General features: G+C 33.2%; 2 protein-coding genes and 2 non-coding genes across 6 annotated transcripts; 2 read left to right on the top strand and 2 right to left on the bottom strand.

Moving 5' to 3' along the window:
• The first annotated feature begins 233 nt into the window (after nucleotides 1-233).
• Nucleotides 234-10,813, top strand: LOC133822628 (uncharacterized). Of its 3 annotated transcripts, none has more exons than XM_062255026.1 (9): nucleotides 234-479; nucleotides 1,025-1,070; nucleotides 1,223-2,406; nucleotides 3,378-4,731; nucleotides 5,939-6,218; nucleotides 8,660-8,767; nucleotides 8,849-9,127; nucleotides 9,697-9,840; nucleotides 10,209-10,813. In XM_062255026.1, exons 3-9 carry the CDS (start codon nucleotides 1,272-1,274, stop codon nucleotides 10,395-10,397), a joined length of 3,489 nt encoding a protein of 1,162 aa, XP_062111010.1. In that variant the 5' UTR covers nucleotides 234-479; nucleotides 1,025-1,070; nucleotides 1,223-1,271; the 3' UTR covers nucleotides 10,398-10,813. The 3 variants fall into 3 exon arrangements, with proteins under 3 accessions (XP_062111010.1, XP_062111011.1, XP_062111012.1); XM_062255027.1 differs by lacking the exon at nucleotides 234-479 and adding an exon at nucleotides 493-627; XM_062255028.1 differs by lacking the exon at nucleotides 234-479 and adding an exon at nucleotides 508-708.
• Nucleotides 10,814-11,637: 824 nt separating this feature from the next.
• On the top strand, nucleotides 11,638-11,710 carry TRNAK-UUU (transfer RNA lysine (anticodon UUU)). Its single transcript has one exon. It is a non-coding gene; the product is annotated as a tRNA-Lys (tRNA).
• Nucleotides 11,711-12,014: 304 nt separating this feature from the next.
• On the bottom strand, nucleotides 12,015-15,133 carry LOC133822629 (uncharacterized). Its single transcript, XM_062255029.1, has 2 exons — nucleotides 14,361-15,133; nucleotides 12,015-12,659 (listed from the first exon to the last, which is right to left on the bottom strand). The coding sequence occupies exons 1-2, from the start codon at nucleotides 14,638-14,640 to the stop codon at nucleotides 12,289-12,291; spliced, it is 651 nt and encodes a 216-aa protein (XP_062111013.1). The 5' UTR covers nucleotides 14,641-15,133; the 3' UTR covers nucleotides 12,015-12,288.
• A 7,449-nt stretch (nucleotides 15,134-22,582) lies between these two features.
• On the bottom strand, nucleotides 22,583-22,689 carry LOC133827793 (small nucleolar RNA R71). Its single transcript, XR_009890444.1, has one exon. It is a non-coding gene; the product is annotated as a small nucleolar RNA R71 (small nucleolar RNA).
• Between the last annotated feature and the right edge of the window lie 2,126 nt (nucleotides 22,690-24,815).

A 24,815-nucleotide genomic window follows, 5' to 3' on the forward strand; every position in this document is an offset into this window, starting at 1 on the left:
TTTAAAAGCACAAATTTATTGTAATTAATATATATTTTTAATTATTACTCTTATTTATTAATGAAAAGAAGAAGAAAGAAAGTAGTCTGGTAGAGCAGTAAAAGGGTTTCAAAAAGAGTGATATTAATTTGAGAAGCGGGAGAGGGAAGGGCAAAATTGTAAATATATGAAAATTGAAAAATTAGATGTATTATTGCATTAACTTATTGTTAATGTCCAAAATCCCAAAGTTAAGCTTCGCTCCATTCACCACCATTTCTCTCCTTTCCATTTCCACCCTAAAAAAACCTCACTCACAGGCACACGCACAAAACCAACGAGAGACAAGCAAACAAAGCCTCATACATATTCATCCACGCATATATATATATATATACACATATATTTATATATACGCACACATATATTTATATTTATATGTGTATTATTACATACACAACACCAATATATATATACTCAGCAGACCCCACACTCACCAGGTTCGGCTTCATCTATTTTTATTTTTTGTATTTCATATTGTGATGGACCCTATGTTTTGATCCTCTTTACAACCCATAATCACTTTCCAAATTCAAAAATATTTAGTGGAAAAGTCTCCAGATCTTGATTCTCTATGTGCATTGGGAGGTAAACTAGTTTTTCCCTTTCGGTGTTCGTCGAATCCTCTCATTTCGGAAACCCTCGAACGAAATTGGGGTGGGGGTTGAGGTTGTTATTTTTTCTAATTGGGGATTTGGGTATTGGAATTGGGTTTTGATGCTCGATCCATTTTGGGAATATTCCAGTTTTGGTCTTTGGGCTTGGCCGGCAGCCCTTTTCGTTGCATTTTTTTTTTTATAACTTAGGTTTAAGTTTTGAGGACTATATATATATATATATATTTTTTTTTTGGGTGTGTACGTATGAATATGGTTTGTTTTTCTTCCAATTTCTGCTTTGTTTGGTTGATTAGAAAATGTCTGCGAAATGAAACTGGGTTTCTGAATCTTTAGTTTTTTTTTTCCTCTTTATTTTCATTGCTCAGGACGGTAGAAGACAGAATGTTGCAGCTGGGTGTAGCATAGTACGAGGTAAGTTTCACGTAATAAATTCGAGGATTTTATTTTAATTTAATGTTTATTCTCTTGGGGCATTTTTATGCGTAGAGAATGGAGCATTCAATGGCCGTTTTTTTTCCTAATTTATTTTTTATAAGGTGATATTTTGTTGGTGGCTGTCTCAGGTTGGTGAGGTGCTTCTCTTTTGAGTGCCTGCAGTTTTGGTGGTAGACAATGGGTGACACGAATTCCTTCGATTTGATTCTTGACTTCCTGCGGCGAAATAGGTTCACCAGAGCTGAGGCAGCTTTACGTAGTGAGCTTGGTAGTCGCCCTGATTTGAATGGTTTTCTTCAAAAGCTTGCACTTGAAGACAAGGATTCTGGCAATTCTTTGGATGGAGAGAATGGGGACAAACCGGTCTTGGAAAATCAAGCGTCTTCTCGGAATTCCAGTGACGTTTCGAAGGAACTCATAGTAAAAGAGATTCAGTGTGGAACTGGTAGAAATGGGTCTGAAAGCAACTGGAAGAATGCTTCTTCTACTGGGGAGCGGAATAAGGCAAATGAAGCTGCTGGAACTAGTGACAAGGGCTTTACATTTTATAAAGGTCCAGAGGACACTGTGCTAGATTTGTATTCATGGAAGTATAGTTCTAGCAATGGTACTGCAAATCCATATGGCGCTGGTGACGATTCTGCTGTTAATGCAAAAGGCATTGCGAAATCTGGAGAGGATGTCAGTTTTCCCAATGAAAAGAAAACTTCTTGGGTTGGAAGTACCAGTAAGGTTATTGTGGATCCTAAGTACAACAGAGCCAGTGTGAGTGAACCCAAGGAACTTGATCAGCAACTTAAGGTTACTAATGCATACTCTAAAGAAAATATCACTGATAATCTATGGCCAAGGGGCGAGGAAGCTGCAAATTCATCAACTGACGTGTGGAAAGATTGTTCTGTTAAAACTGTTTTTCCCTTTTCTAAGGGTGATTTTTCAACTGGCAATGATAGTGGTTCTGGTTCTGATAAGAAAGAAGGAAAGAGAAAAGCAGAAGGAACTGACGTTAGGGTGGCAATAAAGGAGCAGGTAGATGAAGTGGGGAGAGCTTTATACTTAGGAAAGTCACAAGGAAGTTCTGAGCACAATGTCATTAGTAGCTTAGTTTTTCCTGTTGTTTCTGAGAATCAGAAAGAAGATTTTCCAAGGTTGCCACCTGTCAAACTTAAGTCAGAAGATAAGTTATTGAGTGTTAATTGGGAGGAAAAATATGATCGAGATGGACCTAGTACAAAACTCAGCAGTGCTGATAACGCTTTGCTTATAGGATCGTACCTAGATGTACCTGTTGGGCAGGAAATTAGCTCCGCAGGTTAGTTCTACTATAAACAGGATATTGCATCTTCATAATATTTTCTTTTGATTTTGAAATTGGTTCAGTTGATAGACAATTCATTGCAGATGCTTTCCCTTCTTGAATTGTAAATTTTGGGCATTAGTTTCTTTACACACTTGTTATTTCTCTGTAGGCAAACCTATCATTATAGCTTAGCTGAAGCATCTCTGTACTATGATTTATTTGAAAATGATTGATAATTGACTGAACATGTTAGCTCTTGTTTATGTGTTATTTTTTGTATTAGTTGTATAAACATTATATTAAAGTAAAGTGCCGATCTGATACTTTCCAAAATGTTGAAATAAGTAGGTATTTTATTCTTCATACTTTCCATGGATTTTATCATGCTTTCAGTTATTACCATGTACTTTTAGAATATTTTTGTTTCCTTTGCTGATATGAGGCACCGAAAAGAACTTAGAACCTGGCTGTGAATTGTTATGATAAAATTTGGTCTCCAATTACTAACACCATTCTTACTGCGTTCCTTTTTTTTTTTTTTTATATATATAGCATAATTGTTCTGTTTGTCTGATGTGGTTACACAATTTAGAATCTGATCGTCTTATTAAACACACACACACACACCCATTTAAATCTTTCTTTTGATGTTCTCATCACTTATTTCTACTGGGCGTGATGTAGCCCTCCATCCTCATGATGTTTTCAAACACATACAGTGTTTATGATGCTATTTTTATGCATAATCAAAACATACAGAGGCATCCTTGCCTTGGTCTTACAGAATTGATAATTAAATAGACTTCAATACTTGTAATTTGTGTACCAACTTATTCCTATCACAAACTTATTTTTAAATGATCAGGGTTTATGATGCTATTTTTATGCATAATCTTCATATATGTGTATGAAGCTGATATTTTTGGATTATCATCTCAATAAATGCCCAGAATTAAGCTGATATTTTTTTAATAATGGACTAGGAGGGAGGAGGACCGGTGGAAGCAGTTGGCTGTCGGTAAGTCAGGGGATTGCAGAAGATGCTTCTGATCTGGTTTCTGGTTTTGCTACTATTGGTGATGGTTTAAGTGGTTCTGACTATCCAAATGAGTACTGGGACTCTGACGAATATGATGACGATGATGATGTGGGATACATGAGACAACCTATTGAGGATGAAGCCTGGTTTTTGGCTCATGAAATTGACTACCCAAGTGACAATGAAAAAGGAACTGGGCATGCAAGTGTCCCAGATCCTCAAGAAAGGGGTCCAACAAAAGATGAGGATGATGATCATTCTTTTGCTGAGGAGGATTCCTACTTTTCTGGTGAGCAGTACTTTCAAGCAAAAAATGTTGAACCAGTGACTGCTTCAGATGATCCTATAGGATTATCAGTGACAGAACTATACGGGAGGAATGATGATAACGATTTAATAGCTCAATATGATGGGCAGCTGATGGATGAAGAAGAACTGAATTTGATGCGTGCGGAACCTGTCTGGCAGGGTTTTGTGACTCAGACAAATGAGCTTGTTATGTTGGGGGATGGGAAGGTTCTTAATGAAAGTGGAAGGCAACGACTAGATGATGTTTGCATGGAAGAGGATCAACATGGTTCAGTGAGATCCATTGGTGTGGGAATTAACAGTGATGCTGCAGATATTGGTAGTGAAGTTAGGGAAAGTTTGGTTGGAGGTAGTAGCGAAGGGGATCTAGAATACTTCCAAGATCATGATGTTGGATTTGGTGGATCCAGAAAGCATCATCATGATTCTGACATGAAGCACGTAAAAGAGAAAAAGAAAATTAGTAAACAAGAGTCAAAAAAATATATGGTTGGGAATAGTAAGAGCGTACCCACGGAGATTAAAAATCTTACAGATGGGGGATTCTCATTTCCTCCACCATCTAGAGATGAACAGCTAGTGCCGACAAGTTCTAGTAAATCTTTGTGGTCAAACAATTGTAATGCTGTTGCTGGCGATGACACTGATGAATGCCTGAATGAGTTAATGAGGTCCGATGACATGCTTTCTTCATGGAAGCGGAAAAGCAATGATTCTTCACCTGCCAAGAGTTCTAGGGATGATAATAATGCTAATGCTGTTAGGTCCACCAATTCATCTCCCTCAACACTCTCAAATTACGCTTATGCCGAAAGAGAGCATGCTGAGGAAGAAGATGATGAAAAAGCTGGCATTGCTAGGGAAGAAGATACAGCAACATCACTTGAGGATGAAGAGGCAGCTGCTGTCCAAGAGCAAGTAAGGCAAATTAAGGCTCAAGAGGAAGAATTTGAGACCTTCAACCTTAAGATTGTCCACAGGAAAAACAGGTATGTCTTCAAGTTACCGCTGTGATGGAGCTTTGTTACAAGGACCAATTATTTTTTGTATGGGGACTGCTGCTTACATTTACTTGAAAATTACTGGTTATTCCCTCTGCCTTTTTGTCTGTTTGTGTCTCTTTATGCACATGTAAACAAAGTCAATTTTAAAAAAAAAAAATCCAAAAATTTCCTCGATGGTAAATTAGCAAGCAATCTTCACACTTGGTCCTTCTATGAAAATGTTTCCTCTTTATCATTATAACTGGAAATATTATAGGGGGCGGGGTATCCAAATAGAAATCTATCTAACCACTTGTTGACCTCAACAAACTGAGATCATGGTTTTCTACGAAACTAATATAGTAAAATCATATGAAAGGTGCTTATTGATGGTTGTCATTCAATGTTTATTAAAGGAACAAAAAAAAGCATTGTCTCTTATTAAAAATGGCCATTTTAATCTGTTGGGGATTGAGCAAGAATATACTTGACTATGGAAGAGATGTCTAGCATTGTGGTCTTTTCTATAATCATATAGAACCCAAGATACCTACCTAGCAATTTGCTAGAGTTTCTCACCTCTCAGAGACTGTAGATTGTAATTGCTGAGGTTTTGTAATGTAATTTTTTTAATTTTTTTTGTTGCTCTTGGTTTGTTAAGACAGTAAGAACTATATAAATATATATATATATTTTGCATTTCTGTTATTTCTTTCTAAATTATTGGTCCTGTGTGGTTTGTGATTTCTTTCTGAATTGGTGGTCCTATGTATCACATTGCAGGATATGTTATTCTTGAAGGTGTCCTCTTCTGTTTCTTTGCTGTTTAATTTTTCATTAGACTTGTTATCCCAAGATTCCCGTTTTAGTACCGCATCATCAATATTATAGAAATATAAAAGACGAAAAGAAAAGGAGAAAGTATGTAGTTTTCTAAGGCTCTTATATTTGTTGTTCTTGCTTAAAAAGTTGCTTTTTTTTTGCTGATTTCTCAGAGCTTAGAGTATAAAGTATGAAAATTTCATAGTAAAAAAAAAAGAAAGTTGTTCTCGAAGATAATATAAATATACAAAATCAGAGAAATCTAATCTATTTCTGACTCGTAGTAGTGCTGCCAAAGAAAGCCTGCCTCCTTTTTGTAACTTATTTCTTTCTGGGCATTTGCCACGGCTTGCTTTCCAGATTCTAATGGATTATACGTTTTGTTGATCAGAACTGGATTTGAGGAGGATAAGAACTTTCACGTTGTTTTAAATTCAGTGATAGCTGGTCGCTATCATGTTACTGAGTATCTGGGATCAGCCGCTTTCAGCAAAGCTATACAAGCACATGATTTGCATACAGGCATGGATGTTTGTGTAAAGATTATTAAGAACAACAAGGACTTCTTTGATCAAAGCCTTGATGAGATAAAGCTACTGAAGTATGTCAACAAACACGATCCTGCAGATAAACACCACCTCCTCCGATTGTATGACTACTTTTACTATCGAGTAAGTAAATGTTTTTCTACTTGATTTTATTTTGTTTTATTTTTGTGGTTGCTTTTTTATACATGCCCAAACTAAGTAGTTCCATACATTATCACACGAAAGAAAAGTAGCTCCATAAATGGAGATAAAAGGTTATTAATTCTCACGAACATTGCACATCAGTTTTATTTTGGAATTTGGACTTGTTCCCATCACATGTTGCTGCTTAGTATGATTTTTTTATATCACGAAAGCTTCAGAGTATGATTGTTTTGCCTTTTGGTCACTTTTTCTTATTTGATTTTAATGAGAGTTGATGTGATGTGCTTTCTAATATAAGAAAAATGCTCATAGAGATGTTAGCCGGGGAGCCTAGTTTTTAAAAAAATGTTCATAGGGATCAAAATAACTGGGAGAGAGTTGGAAAAAAGAGAATGTGATATCGTCCAGTACTTCAAAAGAAACTAAAAGGAAAAATAAATTAATATTTTTTATTTTTATTAAGAGGATTTCCATTGCTCTTCACTTCGATATTTAATATAGTTTTTTTTTCTTCATAAATAAGAAAAGACCTTAAAAGTTGGAGTCCAAGGATATGCCGAAGTTTTTTTTTTCATGGAAACGTGAAACTTATTCTCTGGTCTGTGTGGTTTTCTTATTTGAAAGAATTTAGGGTATCACTATCTTTGATTTTGTTCTTGGTGTGCCAATTCTATGTAAAGCTCTGAAGTCTCCCAGTTCTCTTTACTTGTCCTTTTATATATAGTTTTCTTGGTTCTTCTTTTACACATATATATAAATACCTTAAAAGTTAAAGTTCATGGGTATGGCTAAGTTTTCTTTTTTTCCCCACAAAAGGAGAACACAAGTGGTACCTACCTATTCTCAAAAAGTGACCATTTGTTCTGACCAAATCTCCTAAAATAGTTAAAATCACACCCTTCCAAATGATACCAGATTTAACTAATTCTTTTGCTGACTGGCCATGCATGTTATAAATAATTTTAAACCCTGAAGCCCTCTTATTCTTATATGGCTGTAGCACATAGTGTGTCTCAAAAGTAGATGTTATCACCTTCCAATTTGTTGATATTTTGAAGGTGCTGATAAAGACAAGGGGTGCAAAGAAAATTCTCTGAAAAAATCGAACTATGCTATTGACATTTCCATTATATTATGATTTTATCTTTATCAGTTTAGCCTTGGTTTTCTGTTCATTTTGTTGCCTTTATTTTGCAGTACGCAGGTAAAATTTGTTCTAAATTTTTTTTTTGGTAGCTTAAACAACTTGCTACCCCGTTGTTAACTACTACTTGGCTGGTATTCTAGGGCTGCACTCCTCTAATTAAAAAGAAACATAGTTGATTATTTTTTTCTTTTTTCCTTTTTGAAATAGAAACTAAACTTTGATTAGCTATGATAGCGAATATGAAGGGAACCTGCCTATAATACACAGGCCAAAAACCCAAACTAAAAACAACAGAACAACATGAAAAAGCATTTACAGATGAACAATAATACACAGATAAACAACCTAATTGAAACTTCAGGTTGACATCAATTATTATTATCACAAACATGATTATAATTTTTCAACAATTACGATATGTGTATTGTGATATCCTTACATGACTTTTAACTCATCAATTTGCATTTTCAAATTGTATGCTGATTTTAGTGTTCCAAAGGTTTGCTTTTTTGTATACAGTATTTATGATTTAAGTTTAATTAATGCTGTGAAGATATTTTTTAATCATATTTTTTAAAGTATCGCACTAACTTTCATTCACTCTACATTCACTGTAAGTTCTAGTAAATATAGAATTTTCATAACAGAACTTGTTTACTTGATCTTACTATTGTTCACTTCAGCCTTTCAAAAGTTTACATTAAGAATTTCCATGTTTTGCGAACTCATTTTAGGTGCTTCTAGGTAATGGGGTTTTTTGTCGTAATTTAACAAGCTTTCTTGTCCTCTGATTTTATATCTCCTTTTACATTAATAATGGTTTTATACTTATGTTTCCTTTCAGAGGAAAGAAGACATGAAATTTGTACGGCATAAACATTCTTGTAAAAAATATGGAGTATACCGTGATAGGAGTGTTCGGTGTATTTGTGTGTACTGTGTATATATATATGTTGGTAATAAACTATTATTATTGTAGGCACATATTCAATTTTTGGGTTTGCCTGTCCTTGTACCATGGTCTATATAGCCTCGGCATAGGAATGAATAAAGTTTCATAGTAATAGAAGGTAGAATAAAATATTAATAAATGCTATCAAGATTACCATCTTGTTTTGTTCTATTAAATAATAATCATGTGTAACAAACGGGTTTGTTTATGAAAATATTGGTATTCGTGAATCCATCTGCCTTTTGTGCATTATGATAGTCTTTGCAATCTTTTTTGCTTGATGAAGCACTCAGTTATGAGCAAACTTGTGCTTCTGTGCAGGAGCATTTGCTAATAGTATGTGAACTTCTGAAGGCAAACTTGTATGAGTTTCACAAGTTTAATAGAGAATCAGGAGGGGAAGTTTACTTTACAATGCCAAGATTGCAGGTGTGTCAAGGGCCTTACTTTTCTTAATAGCTTTTAACTTTCAGTTTGCTGGTGCCTAACCTTGTAACACTGTCTCTGCAGTCAATTACTATACAGTGTTTAGAGGCTCTTCAATTTTTGCATGGTCTTGGCCTAATACACTGTGACTTAAAACCTGAGAATATATTGGTAAAAAGCTACAGTAGGTGTGAGGTGAAGGTCATTGATCTTGGGAGTAGTTGTTTTGAGACAGATCATCTCTGCTCATATGTTCAATCCAGGTCTTATCGGGCTCCAGAGGTTATATTGGGACTTTCATATGATAAGAAGATAGATATCTGGTCACTTGGCTGCATCTTGGCAGAACTTTGTACTGGCAATGTAAGTATTTTCTTTCTCATCATATGATGGAATTGGTTTATATTTTGTATCGAGGCATTATGCGCTGTGACAGATTATGCTATGTACAGGTTGCATTTTTAATTTTTTATTTATCATAGCAAAAAAGTTTTTATCATGTGTTTCCTATGTAAAGAATGTGTTCATCACATGAAAATAGGGGCTTTTTTGGATAAGAAGGAAACTGATATGTTATTGATCTAGCATTTTCAATTATTGATGCGTATTCCTCTAAAAAAAAAATTCTTTTGGAGGGAAATTTACTGTTGACAAAACAAAATTGCATTTTAAGTGGTCACTCTCGCAAATTTATCTAAATCAATTCCTGGGCTATCTATTTCCTTGATTTACCTGGATTTTATGATGTGTGGGTTGTTGGACTCAATTGTATTAAACTCTTACGAGAACTAATCTCCTTGTCTAATGCGACAACATACTTGAATTCATTATGTAAATTGACTGTGTTCATGATTGTTTTGTGCAATTATATGGTTAAGATGCACCTTTCTTTTGTCCCTGGAGCTTGTGATGACTAAGTTGCTTTTGTATAGGTATTATTCCAAAACGATTCGCCTGCTACATTACTTGCACGGGTGATAGGAATCATAGGCCCCATTGAACAAGGCATGTTAGTGAAAGGTCGTGACACATACAAATATTTTACCAAAAATCACATGCTTTATGAACGGAATCAGGTAATATCATAGTTGAACTATTTAATTTTTCTGAAGACATTTAGTACTTCAGTATTTCAGCTTTATTTCTTTTGTATTTGTATGATATAAGGGAGAATAATGAAATCTAAAATTTCCTACTGCTTGACGTGGGTAAGAAGTACAAATTGGGTTTCTCAAAATGTAGCCAATAAATGGGGCATAGACTGGCATGCATTATCGTTAAATTATCATTTGGTCTGTTCTAGCAATCAATACTTGGTCAAAATGAAGCCTAGAAGTGGAGCATAGATTGGCATGCATAGTTACATTCTCGAGAGGGCATTTATTTTATTATCTTGTACTTTCTTTATAAATGACAAAAGGTGTTGCATCCATGTATTATTCAGGAAACTAGTAGGCTGGAATACTTGATACCAAAAAAGACATCCTTGAGGCATCGACTTCCGATGGGGGATCAAGGCTTCATTGACTTTGTTGCTCATCTGCTCGAGGTAAATCCGAAGAAACGTCCATCTGCATTGGAGGCCCTGAAGCACCCTTGGTTATCTTATCCTTATGAACCCATATCTGCATGAAAGGAGGAGATTATCTTTTATTTATTGAGATTAGATACATCGTCATCTTCCCCAATGTTTCGGTTTGGGTTTCTTACCAAGAAAAGGAAAGGGCCACAAATCAAATGAGATTTGATTGCTTGCCGTAACTCTATCTATATAAGAAGGTGAGTTTGGAAGAGATTTGCTCCTTCGCGTTGAAAGGTGTGTTTGGCTTTGTGGTGATGTACCTTTTTTCCTCCTTACTGTCACCAAGTTGTACTCTCCCATTTTAACCATAATTAATCAGAGAATGTAATCTTGCACGTGCTGTATTACTAGGTTCTTCACTTTGTTTTGGGTCTTCTAGCCTTAGTGGAGGGGAAATCTTAAAATATCCTGTTGTACATGGTTGTGATAATTCTTTTAGGTAATTTAGTAATATTAATTTTGTGAAATATCTGCCTAATTCAAGTTTTGTCTTGGCTCCTGATAATGCCTTGCATTGCATCAGATAAATGTGCCATTTTATGCTTGTGCTATTTTAGCTTTTCATGTAATTTCATCTTTTCTATTTGATTTGGTAAAAGCAAATCGCCCAGAAATAGGGCTTTGATGTAGTTGAGACAGTGGAGTTTAAAAGTTTTTGGTCTCTGTGTAAAAGACCTTTTTTTTTGCTTATCCCTCCACAAAATTTATGTGGAGTTTGTTTTTTTAGTGTCTAGCAATGCCTTTTTAAATATATTTATAATTTTTGCATCCATTTTTTTTGGTTTATCAAAACATGATCTCTAATTGGACAACTTTTTCAATCACCTGAATAGGGCAAAAGAACACTCAGAATATGCAAATTAATCTCTGAAGTCTTGGACAGTTGCAATCACAGCTTTATAGCAGCTCTAACATCAACTCTAACAAATATTATGTTTTTTTTTGTTTGTTTATATTATTAGAAGAGATTGAGATTATTTTTATATTTGTTACTCTAATATTTGGTTCAACTGCTAGCTCGTAATAGTGTTTTTCTTAAGGAACATTTAAAAAGAAAATTAAAAAACCATCCTAAATAGGTCCAAGAAAGTTCATTACTTCTTTTCTTTAGATATAAGCTACAAGGGGTATTATGTCCCCAAAAAATTCAAGGTTGTCTTCCATGCACAATAATGGAAGTGGAGAACAAAATGAGACCAGCAACCAAGACCAAGTTTTTTGTTCTTTCGAACAGTAACAGAGTTCCTATAAACAAATGTTTTATTAATTTATTCTAAAGGTCGAACAATAAGCCGTCTTAGCTCAGCCGGTAGAGCGCATGGCTTTTAACCATGTGGTCGTGGGTTCGATTCCCACAGACGGCGGGTATTCTAAAAAGCTTTACTTATTTACTTTTGTAATGCACTTTAAATTTTACTTTGTTGTTTTGGCTTGAAACAAACAAGCTTAAATTTGGAAAATTATGGCTGTTCTGAAAAAAAGTGTTTGGTTCACGAATCAAGCCTTTTTCAGAGCAATCAAAAAATGCAGATATAGCTAGTACGAGTAACTATTTAAATGGTAATAACACGCTTTTAGTATCTGAAAACCCATTAGTTGGATTGCAAAACTAAAATTTCCTTATGTCAAATTAACTAGTTTCACATATTATAACTCTTCTCGTACAAGTAGGGGAAAGAAAAAAGCCACGTTAGAATCCTCCTTTAGAAACTAATCAAAATGGACACGAGTATTTCTCAGGACCATGTGGGCAAATGCAGTTCAACCAGTAGAGCCATGCAAAGATTGGCAAACTGACAAAATTCTACATTCGTCAGAATTACAAAAATTTAACATCAAACAAGTAATTGACCACCCTTGGCAAGAGATGGTTTGACAAAAATACCAGGGCCAAAACGATCCTCGAGTCGTGAGTTAAGAAGGTTCTCTTTAGAAATTTTTGTCAACTCTTGTATCCTAGAGCTTGATTTTGAAGATTTTGGTTGTCTTCTAAGAGACGATCATATTCGAGTAATAGATCTGCAGCTTGTTTCTGGAGGGCAGCCACATGGGCTTCGGCAGTTTCAACTCTTTTATCCTTCTCATCAGACTCAGCCTTGAGCTTTTTCAAACTTTTCGTTAATGCTGAAATTTCTTCTTTCAGCAACTTTACTTCCTTGGAATGTTTCTCCTCCTCTTCTTTAAGCTGTGTCTTCTCTTTCTGAAGCTTCTCAAGTTCTTCCTTTGAAGCTCCGACATTTCTCCTCAATCCAATGAGCTTTTGAAGATAATGATGCATTCGATCAATAATGAAGCCAAGAAATAGGGTAAAACCTGTAAGATCAAGCTCAACCATCAGAGATATAGAAGAGTAGAATCGAAAAAATGTTATAATAAGTATAAATACAACCATCCTATCAGATATATAATTACACATGCCCTTATGATAGCCACTGCATAATGACCCTTACAATGCATCATCTTATATGACCAAGGAAATCAAAATACCAATTTAAAGGTTATCATAATCTGACAATTTAGAACTTGGAAAAATAATAAGCAAATGTTGAAACTGTTCCCTAGAAAATATAATTACAACCCAGCAAACTATTGCCAAAATATACACTCAGAAGATATAATGCACTGCTTTAGCTAGTTTTGATGAATGATGATTAGTATTCAGTCACAGTAGAAACACATTGTTTGAAAAGAGCCAATTATAAGCAGGTGGAAGCAAAACCAAAATGCAAAAACATTTCAACAGTGTAAGAAAAATCTCTTACAAATTCCATGCCAGTTTCAAATTTCGCATCATTTTGCCTGAAGGGTTTAGATGAGTACTGGCTGAGAGCTTGGTAGGTTCAGCCAGTAATCATCAAAATCCTTCAGTCAAAATGTTGTGAAAAACTACTTCACTAGTTTCTTGCATGAGAAATGTGAAATTTTATTTATTAATGTTGTCAATTGACTTTGTCATCATCATGAGCTGGGTTTAGAATTTTTTTATTTTAGAACCCTATCTATTTTTTTTTTCTTTTCTGCCCTTCTTGTCTTTCTTTATAAACAATACATCAATGATGGTAAACGGCATAATTAACTAAGGATTTACGATCAGTCGGTAAATATACTAATATCCCAATAATCTTGTATATGCATTCAGTTATACATACCTGTATACATATATAAATATATTTAACACCTAAATCCTCGTTTTAATTTTCATTCTCTTTATTTCATCTTCTTCTTCACTTTTACAATTTTATCCTATTTTCCATGTAAGAAAACTAAGATGATCAATATCAACTACACATACTTTCACCCAAAAAAGGGAAAGAAAACTGAGTATGTCAATAATGTTGCAACATATTTATCAGTCTGAATCCATAAGTCAACATATCTATATATGTACTTAAAAAACTCTATTACTCCCATGGAGGGAAATTAAGTGATGTTTGGTTAGAGGGAATGAAAATGGAGCAATAGGAATAGAAAAAGGAATGTAAATAGAATGAAATAAAAAAAATTATTAAATTTTCTTCAGTCTTGATGGAATTTCATCAAATTTTCAAATGGAACAGTTATTCCAACAAAATGGTGGAAAAACCTTTCAATTGGAATGACATTCCAATAGTCTAAAGTGCAACCAAACAAATGAATGGAATGAAAATCGATTCATTTTCATTAACCAACCAAATCCAAATATCACCTAAGTTTCTTATAAACCATAATATATTGTTTCATTAATTCAAACATGTATAAAAACCAAAATAATGGGGATTTCAAAGAATTCAAACAATAAACAACTAAAATTGTGCAAGTTCCCGCTCCTCGTTTTACTAAATTCCACAAGATTTCAAATTTTCAGTGTAACATTGTAAGAATATGAAAATTTCATTAGAAATAAATTAATATATTAACATCTACAAAATAGAAAAACACAAAATCAAGAATCAAATCCCAAAGATTGGTTTGGTTAATACATAATTAAATATAAGCGTAGCAAAAACAGTAAAGAATGAATAACATAAAACATACCCATGAGTGAAGCCTCGAGCAAGTGGGTCCTCCAAAGAACCTGATCCATGGGTGACATGGAACCTAGTTTTGCACCTCTGTTCTGAATCTTAACAATGCTAAAAAAGCTTGACATGAAAATGGCAAACATAGTGCCTGCGATGGTTAATACAGTGCCCCTTTTCATTTTGAGCTGATCCAGACTCTTAATCACAAGCTCCCTTAAAGGGCCAATCTTTACCAAAAGAAGGAATGCCACAACACCCTCAGAAAAAAGAACTAAGAACAGCAACTGCATCATCTTCTTCGATTGTAAAATTCTAGGAATAGAAAGAAGAGTGAAAATAACTTGCCTTTCTCACTGAAAATCTCAACTTAGCTTTGAAATTTTCGGAAACCCACTCGAGAGATCAATCCCATAAGAATAAAGGAAATAACTTTTCACAGGAAAACGAAATACCCATTGGTTATTTCCACTGAAGGAAGAGAAAAATCGGCCAAAAACCCTTGTTCACTCGTAAATGGCCATTAAATTCAGCTGCAAAAAAGAGCAGGCTTTACGGTTGATTATTCATGAAACCAAGGATTTATGGACTCAGATCTGTGCACTTAGCTAAATGGAGAAAGAGAAGGTTGGGTTCTGAGGGTTACTGAACAACCCAATAGAGACGATTTTGGGTTGCAAGTTGCAATTGCTGTTACAGTGACCTTAGCTTTTTGATCTTTGATCAATGTGAAGAAAGCTAGTTTATTGAGCGGTGAGCTGCAGGTGGAAAGGGAAAGAGAAGGTCTGTTTATGTTTTGTTTGTATTTTTATTTTAACTTTTGGTCCCTGTAGTATACAGGAAATCTCATTTTAATCCCTAAATTTTAAAAAAGATTTTGCTTTTAGTTTATCACTGCTATGTTTTTCTCATAATTGGAATGACCTAGAATGAAAAGAAATTCTTATTTGAGTAATGACAGATGCAATTTCAATTTATACATTTAAATTTTTATTAAAGAAAGACCCCCGCTCATTGATTTGAGTTATGAAATACACAAATCATAATATAAGGAGGAATTTCTTCCAACAAAGTGAATTTGTTTTAATAAGTGTATATTTAATTAAACCATGAGTAAAAATATTACAAATACACAATATATAGACAAGTTTCCACTGTTCCTAAGAATACAACTTCAATAAGAAGCAACCGAGTGCTGAGAAGTGAATTAATCACGACCTAGACATCACTTTCTACCGTGAACAGAATAAAATAAATGTAAATTGAATAAAAAAGCAAAGGCTTCGCTTCTTGTAGAGTGAAGAAGCTAGTTATTCTCTTTGCAAGGCTCATAACTCTTGAATTAAAGAGTTATTTTGATGTTATAAAGTTCTAAATGTAGAATTAGGAAGAATGATGTTTGTTTATGATTGTTATTTTTAGTTAATTTTTTTTCATTTTTTTGTGTTGTTGTGAGTTATTGTGTCTTTTTAGATTTTAAGAACTGAAAGTAGGAAAATAACGAATTAATGCATGAATTGTCTAAGGAAAAAGATGAAAAGAAAATTGATTTTTAAGTTATTTTGTTTGTGCTAAAATTTCATATTCTGCTGAAATATTTTCATCAGGATTCAAGTGGGAGATTTCAACATATGAAGAAGAGATACTTGCCGTGTCATTAATTGAGTTGGCAAGGAGTAATGAGGTGACAAAAATTATAAGCAATGGGTTGTATTTTGGAGCATTTTTTAGAAGAGAAAAAAGAGAGGGCCAAAAATAGAGAAAAATGATGTGGGCCTTCTAATTAGTGAAATGAATGGTACCCTAGCATCATTAAAAAAAAGGCAGCCACCATTTTAGAGGGAGAATCCTAGAGTTATCATTGTAGATAGAAGTGTTGGATTAAAATGAAATATAGGCATATGAACAATCCTATATACATGTAGGCGGAATTAATATATTGAATGAACATATACAAAAAGAGGATCGAATATTGTATACCTCCAGTCATTGCAATTGATAACCTCGATCTAGCTTTAGATCATCAGAGTCTCTGCCACAGATTTAGATATTTTCTCAATCAGTTGGGATATGAAAAATCGGGTAACAACAAAATCAGGTAACAAACAATGTTGACCATTAATTAGAATATTTTGTCAATAAATTAAATATTGACTTTAATATATTAAATCAATTAGTTGTAACAAATTGATTTTATATACCATTTAAATAAATATTCTAACAAGAAGAAGGAGAGAAATGAAGAAAAAGAAGAAGAAGAGTAAATTCCGAGCTTGAGGAGGAGAATCCAAGGAAGAAAAGGAAGAGCAGGAAGACAAGATTATTGATTCATCATCTTTGACTTGTTTTCTCCTCTTTAATCTCATTTCGTTTGTAATTTATATCTTTTGTTATTTAAATACCCATGGGCATATTTGATTTTGAATTTGTGTTTTTAAATTTAGATACGAAGTAAACATTTTGAGACTTGAATTATTAATGAACTGTATGTCTTAGTTTTCAATTTCTATCACTTTATTTTAGCAAAAATACCCATTGTTCATTCAAGTGTACTTAATGATGAATTCTTATTGTTGTTTGGCCATCAATGACAAGATTATTAGCTATATTTGTGCCAAGAAGTTTGAACATAATGGATGAACTTGAATGACACAAGTAGATAATCTTGTTAGATTATGTTTTGTGAATAACATAGGAATGCGTTATTTTCCTTGTGTAACAATTATGAATTGAAGCTTAAAATTGAATTCTTAAACTTGATTGTCATAGGAATATGTTTAATTAGGTGAAATAATTAATACCATAGGATTTGGGAAAGTTCTATGAACTGGTTTTGAATTCTTGTTAACTCTGAGAATTTTGTTGAGATTTCGCTATAGCAAAACGTACAGGTCACTTGCATAGAAGAATTTAATAATTATAGTCGATTTCAACCAATTGAATTTCTCTTGCTTTTAGATTGTCATCTTAGTTTATTTTAAGCATTTTTAATTTATTTTTCATCACTATTAAATTGTTTGGTAATTGATTTGCGCACAATTATTTTCTATTTCAATCCATGTGGAGACGATACTCAACTTATCATTATATTACTTGGTTTGTGACTGTGTACACTTGCACATAATTGATCAAATTATATCACAATAAGTTTTTGGTGCCATTGCCGGAGATTGAATTTAGTCAAATTTTGTTTGTTAAAATCAATTGCTTTTCAATTTGGTCTTTTGTTTTTAATTTGTTTATTTTCAATTTTCTTGTTCTTTTTTATGTTTTGTTGGTTTGATTTGCTTGCTAGGTACTTGAGATGTCTCATCGTCAAGTCCTCATGAATTTTTTTCAACACGACTTGGAGCCTTTATACAAGGCATGGTGGAGATACAAAGCTTTGCTAATGAGGTTCCCATACCATAGTTTGTCCAAAGAGTGTCAATTAGAAATCTTCCTCAATGGGTTGAATGTCACAACAAGAGAATGGGTAGAAAGAGAAGAAGGTACCATCAATTTCTACCAAGTATCCGTGGATAAAGCCTATTGGATGTTGGAAGAAATGGCGGAAATGGTGGAGTTTAAATTGTTCAATGACCAACCAAGGGTGGAAGAGCAATTATAACCATATGGAGCCAACTTTTGGCACTTGCACTTAAGGACAAAATGAGGAGAATTGGGAAGATTTTCAAGAAGTAATCATGGAAGATGAACCTCACCAAGCGACTCAATCAAGTTCATTGGAGGTACTAATGATGGAGTTTATGGCTAAAAACGATGCCTTGCTTCAAAGTCAAGCTTCATCTTGGAGGAATTTGGAAAATCAAATTGGGTTATTGGCCAATGAGTTGTGTAATAGACCCTATGGTGATGTGCTTAATGATTGAGAAAATTCAAGGGGGGAAAGCACAAAGTGAAGAGGTCAATTTGGGGAGTGGTAAGGAGATGGAGCTATTAATGGAAGAATTTGAGCATGAAATGGCTCGAGCCCTCTTCTATCCAAAGTGACGAAGAAAAGAGAGAGAAAATAGTAATGTCAAATGCTATCTTTACCCAAGATGTGAATAAATTGTCTAACACCCCAATTTCATAAGACGTTACTTGTGTGAAATTAAATAAAAAAAATAAGAAAAATAATTAAGTTGAACTTTTATCGAAATAAAATGACTTCCATACATTGAAATAAAAATAGATTTTAGAATCCTTAGTAAAAACAAAACCATTCAACTACTACCATAACATATTTCATAGGTTTTAAAACGACTCATATATACCCAAAAGTAACATTTGCATAAAGTCATAAAATGCATCAAATAAATGTGGGACCTTGACCCCTCAGGTTAAGATATCCTAAACATGTACTCCCCGCCACCACAACTCTCCAACCCATTGTTGCACACATTTTTCCTTGTCTTTACCTGCATACAGAGTACTCGTGAGCCAAACCCAACAAGAAGAGCTATATAGGACACAACCCCCCAAACCCAAAACACAATAACATACATAATACAATAATATCACATATGCCCATTTCATATACAAAATTAACCATCATGTTTACAATATAATCTCAACATATCATAAACACATCACGAACATTATACCGCTCTTGCAACGACCCACTGCCTTTGCGACAGCCCACTGCCCTTGTGACAGCCCCTTGGATCTTACCACATACCAAGTTACAAGAATACGTATTCCTTTAACCTTTACACACATGTTATATGCACCACAACATACCGTTAACATGATATACAAACATGTATAACACGTATTTACTCTATACACATGTGTCCACTCTTCTTACCTCAAATGCAGTAGCGATCAAATTCCATAATATGTCCTTTCAAGTAGTCTTAGCAATTATGACAAACATCATACAAATGTTATCTTTTGGAACAATTATATCAAAACAAATCATTCTGCAAGTACCCTCACACTTTCTAGGACCCAAATCACTCTAAAGTGTCCCCAAGAAAGTCCTAAGACCACCAAACAAAAAACCTCAAAGCAAAAATGTCAAACCCAAATCAAACCGAGCAAAACAAGGTAACCTCGTTTCTGGGTGTGCGGCATGGTCGTGCCCAACGTTGTTCCAGAATTCACAGGTGCGACTTCTTTTTCGTGTTCATCTCCTCCATTCGACCTAAACCTCCAAAAATCTACATTCAAACCTACTTTCGTCCCCAAACCAATTACATAATACCCTTGATAACTCTACACAATAGAGTTATTTCACCACATTTTTTTATGCTAATTGTTGCTTAGTCTTTGAGTTTTTAAGTAACTTATTAAGTTTTTAAGTAATTTTTAATTTATTAGTCTTATTGTAATTTGTTAGATTTTTATATGTTTTTATAGATATTTTATTATAATATGTTGTAGTTTAGTTATTTGTAATTAATATTGTTAAGGTAGAAGTAAAAAGATGCAATTTTGAGTTTAAATGTTTAAGTAAATTAAGTTTTAATTAATATTTCCATGGAACTTATGTTGTATATTTTATTATTGAAAATATTTAGTTTTAATTTAATTTATGTTTATTTTTGTAGAGAATTTGTTGCAATTTTGCTCTTGAAAAGCAAGAAAAATGAAGGAAAAATTGACATTTTCAAGGAAAAGAAAGGAAGAAATTGGCATTTTTCAAATGACACTTGCCTCAGCCCCTGGCCCAAGCCCCACAGCCCAGCAGCCACCAGCCCCTCATGCCTGCCATTTTTCCCTCTTGAGCCCAAAAAATGTTCTCTTGTCCCCTTTGTTCAAAAATGTCATTTTTACCCAATTTTTCCATATATTTCACCACAAAATCATCATTACACCATATAATTTACCTCTACATGCCATATCTACTTTGTTTAATTAATTTAAGTTGAGTATTTTAATGCTCTCATTTTGGCTATAAATATGGAATTTCAAGACCATTTTAGAGTGCTTAATTTTTTGGGTAACCATCATCTTTTCTACTATTTCTCTCTACCATTTTAGTGTTTTTCAAGAGCATTTTCAAGTATGTATTTTATGTATTTTGTAATTTCTATTATAGTTATGTGCTTCTAATCTTTTTCATAAGATTATTAAGATCATAATGAAGCTACTTGTAACTAGATAATATTTATGTTGTATGTTGATTTCCCTTGTAATGCAACAAAGTTTATGGATTTTTCTTCTTCATATATGTCTTTCATCTTTAATATTATATATTTTGGATTGTTAGATAATATTGTTTTGTTCTTCATTTTGCAAAACATAATATTCTTTGTGTAAGATGTGTCATTAAATTGTACACATCTAATGCTTAGAACAAAAATATTATGTTTTGCCTTATAAATAATGTTATTTGATTTTTTGTTGTTTCATTAGGTTGATTCACATTAAATACTTTGAAATTATACTTTTTTGAAAAGTGGAGAAAAATCCTATCTTTTTAGAAATAATTTGTGCTTAAAATTATAAATCTATTTGGAAAATGATAGTTTGACTTATTTTAACTATCACTAAAACTTGGGAATCAATATACTAATAAGTATTATTAAACTTACATTTTGTGGATTCTAGTATCTTAATAATCTTTCTTTTACAACTTATTTTCAAATCATAATTGGTTTATTTTGATTCTCTTAAATAACTTTACTTTAAATCTTTTATTTTATGTTCATGATATTAAATCTCATCAATCTTTGGAGCTATGTTAGAATTTATTAATTTTGGTTTAAAATAGTTCTCTTTTTGATTTTAGACAACTTCTTTGGGTTCGATCTCGTGCTTACACGAACATTATACTTCATATACGATTCGTGCGCTTGCGAGTTATAAATATTTAAAACATATCCGTTTTGTGTCCATCAAGTTTTTGGCGCCGTTGCCGGGGAGTTGCAAGAAAAGAAACGAACTTTTTCTCAAGGTTAGTTAATTTTTCTACTAGTTATTTAAATTTTTGCATTTAAAAAACAAATATATATACAAAAATATAGATTTATATAAAAACTAAAAAAAAAGATAAAAAGAAAATTTGGGACGGTTCTACCACCCATAAAAAAAACTTACTTATATATTTATATATTTTTTTAGTTGACGGCACTTATGCCTCCTATCAATCTATCTTTTTAATTTTTATAGTTGATGACACTTGTGCCTCCTAGCTTTGTTGTAACTTTGTTCCTTGTATATCTTTGTTAGTTGACGGCACTTGTGCCTCCTAATCTTTGTTGTAATTTTCTTTATTTATCTTGTTGTTATTTTTTTTTTTTTTTTTTTTGCAAGTTACTAGTTGGTGGCAATTTTGCCTCCTAGTCTTTTATTTATGTTTTAGTTGATGGCACTTGTGCCTTCTAATTTTTACTTTATTTGTATTATGGTTGATGGCATGCTATGCCTCCCTACTCTTACCTAATTTTTGACAGTCTTATTTAATCTTACCTTATTTTTCTTTGTCTTTTATCATATTATTGTGTAATTGTGAAAAAATACTTGAAAAAAAAAGAAACCTAAATCTTGTCCTTTCACCATAAGCAATTTTTGCTTAAAGGAAATTTGAACAAAATTCCCAATCCGCCTCTACTAATTAACCTCAGGGAGTTGTTAGTAGTGTGCGAGTAAGTGGAATCAAATAGGCCTGGGGACAAGTAAACCATAAACATTATATTGTTGTGAAATCTCTAAAAATATTCTAAGTATGCTCTGTGGTTGCGATTTTAACTGATCTTCCACGTCAATAATTTTTTTGTTTGAGATCATCTTTGTTGCCTTGTTTGTGAAAATTGTATGCATCATTGGGAACGTAACTCTAAAAATCGATTAATAAAAATACGCTTATCTTTGTTTGAAATTGAAAGTGTTAGTAAAAATTTGAGCATCATGGAACCAATTGCTAATACTAATAGAAATCATGTTGATGAAAATGTTGTGCTTGAATATTTTGCACCCATTTCATCTAATACTCCTTCATGTATTGTTTTTCCTACCACTTCTGCTACCCATTTTGAGCTTAAACCATCAATCATTCAATTGTTGCCATATTTTTATGGGTTAGATAGAGAGGATCCTTACATGCATGTCAAAGGTTTCTTAGAAATTTGCTCAACATTTAAATTTCAAAATTTTTCTGATGATTCAGTCAAACTAAGACTATTCCCTTTTTCATTAAAAGACAAATCAAAAGCTTGGTTAAATTCCCTTCCCACAGGGTCTATAACTACATGAGATCAACTTTATAATAAATTCTTGCTGAAATTTTTTCCTATGTCTAAAACTGATAGTCTAAGGAGAGAAATCTCCGAGTTTTTTCAAAAAGATAATGAAGAGTTTTATGAATGTTGCGAGAGATTTAAAGATTTATTATTAATTTGTCCTCATCATGGTTTTGAAAAATGGAGACTTGTAAAATTTTTTTATGATGGTTTGACTCCCTCTAATCGTCAAATGATTCAATCTATGCATACTGGAATTTTTTTAAAATTTCAAGGACAAGAGGCTTGAGACGCCCTTAAAGATTTGTCTGTCAATTCGCAACAATAGAATTATTTTGATTCTAGGTCTAGGTCAACTAATTCACCAAAAAGAGGAGGAAGGTATGCAGTAAAAAATGAATTAGACTTAAGAACATCCTTAGACAAATTAGCGAGAAAAGTAGAAGCTTTAGCCATAAGCCAAACTATAAATTCTCCAATACAACCAAGAAAAAATGTTTGTTCTATATGTTCTAGTCCTTGCCATAATGCCCAATCATGTCCTTCCTACCAAGAAGCCTTTTCTGAGGAGGCCAATGCTCTTCATGCTTATGGGAAACCAAATGATAGCCCATTTTCATCCACTTATAATCCAAATTGGAGAAACCATCCAAACTTTTCTTGGAGACAAAACCAACCTCAAATGAATCAAGGGCACCAATACAACACGCAAAACCAAACTTATGCCCCACAAAATCAACCATATCCTCAACAACGGAAACCTTCCTTAGAAGATACTTTACAACAATTTATGCAATCCACTCAACAAATCCTACAAAATCAGTCTCAATCAATTACCAAACTCGAGACACAAGTAGGACAACTCGCTACTGCTTTAACTGATAGAGAAAAAGGAACATTCCCTAGTCAACCTATCCCTAATCCAAAAGGTCAATATGAGATAGGAAAGTCTAGTCATAATGGAGAAGTCAAATCAATTTCAACTCTTAGGTCCGAAAAGAACATTGTCAAACCCGAGGTTGAAAAAGAAAAAGAAAAAGAAAAGAGTCAACTTTCTAGTTCTAATGCCAATGACTCTTCAAACAAGGAAACTCCAATCCATCCTTTCATTCCAAAAGCCCCATTCCCACAAAGATTACTTCCAATTAAAACAGGCAGCCAATATAATGACATCTTAGAAGTTTTTAAACAAGTTAGTATCAATATCCCTTTCTTAGATGCCATTAAACAAATTCCTGCCTACTCTAAATTTTTAAAGGATCTTTGTATCGTTACAAGAAACACTAATGTTCCTAAAAAGACATTTTTAACTGAACAAGCTAGTTCCATTATTCAATATAAGAGTCTTGTTAAATATAAAGATCCTGGGTGTCCCACAATTTCATGCATTATTGGTGATCATTTTATTAACAAGCCTTTACTTGATTTGGGTGCTAGTGTGAATTTATTGCCTTATTCTGTTTATAAACAACTTGGTCTTGGTGAACTAAAACCTACTTATATAACTCTTCAATTAGCCGATCGTTTTGTAAAAATTCCTAGATGCATTATAGAGGATGTTTTAATATAAGTTGATAAATTTTATTTTCCTGTTGACTTCATTGTACTTGATACTCAACCTGTGGAAAATGTGCATGCTCAAATTCCTATCATTTTAGGTAGAACATTCTTAGCCACATCTAATGCAATCATTAATTGTCGTAATGGTATTTTGAAATTATCTTTTGGAAATATGACTATTGAATTGAATGTTTTTAATGTTGCTAAATTTGTTGAGTGTGAGGAAGTGCATGAAGTTAACATGATAGATAGCATTTGTGAAGATGATGGAAATGACTTACTTGACTTTTGTGAAAAATACTTTGGTATGAACTTGCATGTTGATGATTCTAATGATTAGGTGAATTCTTTGCTAAAGTCTATACCCATAAATGAAACCAAAGTTGAACCTTTTTCACCCTTAGATCATGTTCAATCAATTTCCGAGTCTCCAAAGTTAGACCTTAAACCTTTGCCAGAAAATTTAGAATATGCTTTTCTAGGAGAGTCTGAAACCTTACCTGTTATTATAGCATCCGCTTTAGATAAAGAACAAGAAGATAAATTATTAGATGTCCTTAGAAAATATAAAGAAGCCATAGGTTGGACCATTGGAGACATTAAAGGAATTAGCCCATCCATATGTATGCATAGAATCCATCTAGAAGAAAATGCTAAAACCTCTCGGGAATGTCAAAGAAGGCTAAATCCAAATATGAAAGAAGTACTGAGAGAATAAATTATTAAATTAGTAGACATAA

The sequence above is a fragment of the Humulus lupulus genome, chromosome 3, assembly GCF_963169125.1.
Source record: "Humulus lupulus chromosome 3, drHumLupu1.1, whole genome shotgun sequence".
NCBI classification, from domain to species: Eukaryota; Viridiplantae; Streptophyta; class Magnoliopsida; order Rosales; family Cannabaceae; genus Humulus; species Humulus lupulus.

Bases quoted from the DNA above. Each gene is read 5' to 3' on its own strand.
- LOC133822628 (XM_062255026.1), top strand. From the start codon at position 1,272: ATGGGTGACACGAATTCCTTCGATTTGATTCTTGACTTCCTGCGGCGA. The intron at 2,407-3,377 runs GTTAGTTCTACT...ATAATGGACTAG, and splicing joins GCAGGAAATTAGCTCCGCAG to GAGGGAGGAGGACCGGTGGA. The intron at 6,219-8,659 runs GTAAGTAAATGT...GCTTCTGTGCAG, and splicing joins ATGACTACTTTTACTATCGA to GAGCATTTGCTAATAGTATG.
- LOC133822629 (XM_062255029.1), bottom strand. From the start codon at position 14,640: ATGATGCAGTTGCTGTTCTTAGTTCTTTTTTCTGAGGGTGTTGTGGCA. The intron at 12,660-14,360 runs GTATGTTTTATG...TTGATCTTACAG, and splicing joins GCTCGAGGCTTCACTCATGG to GTTTTACCCTATTTCTTGGC.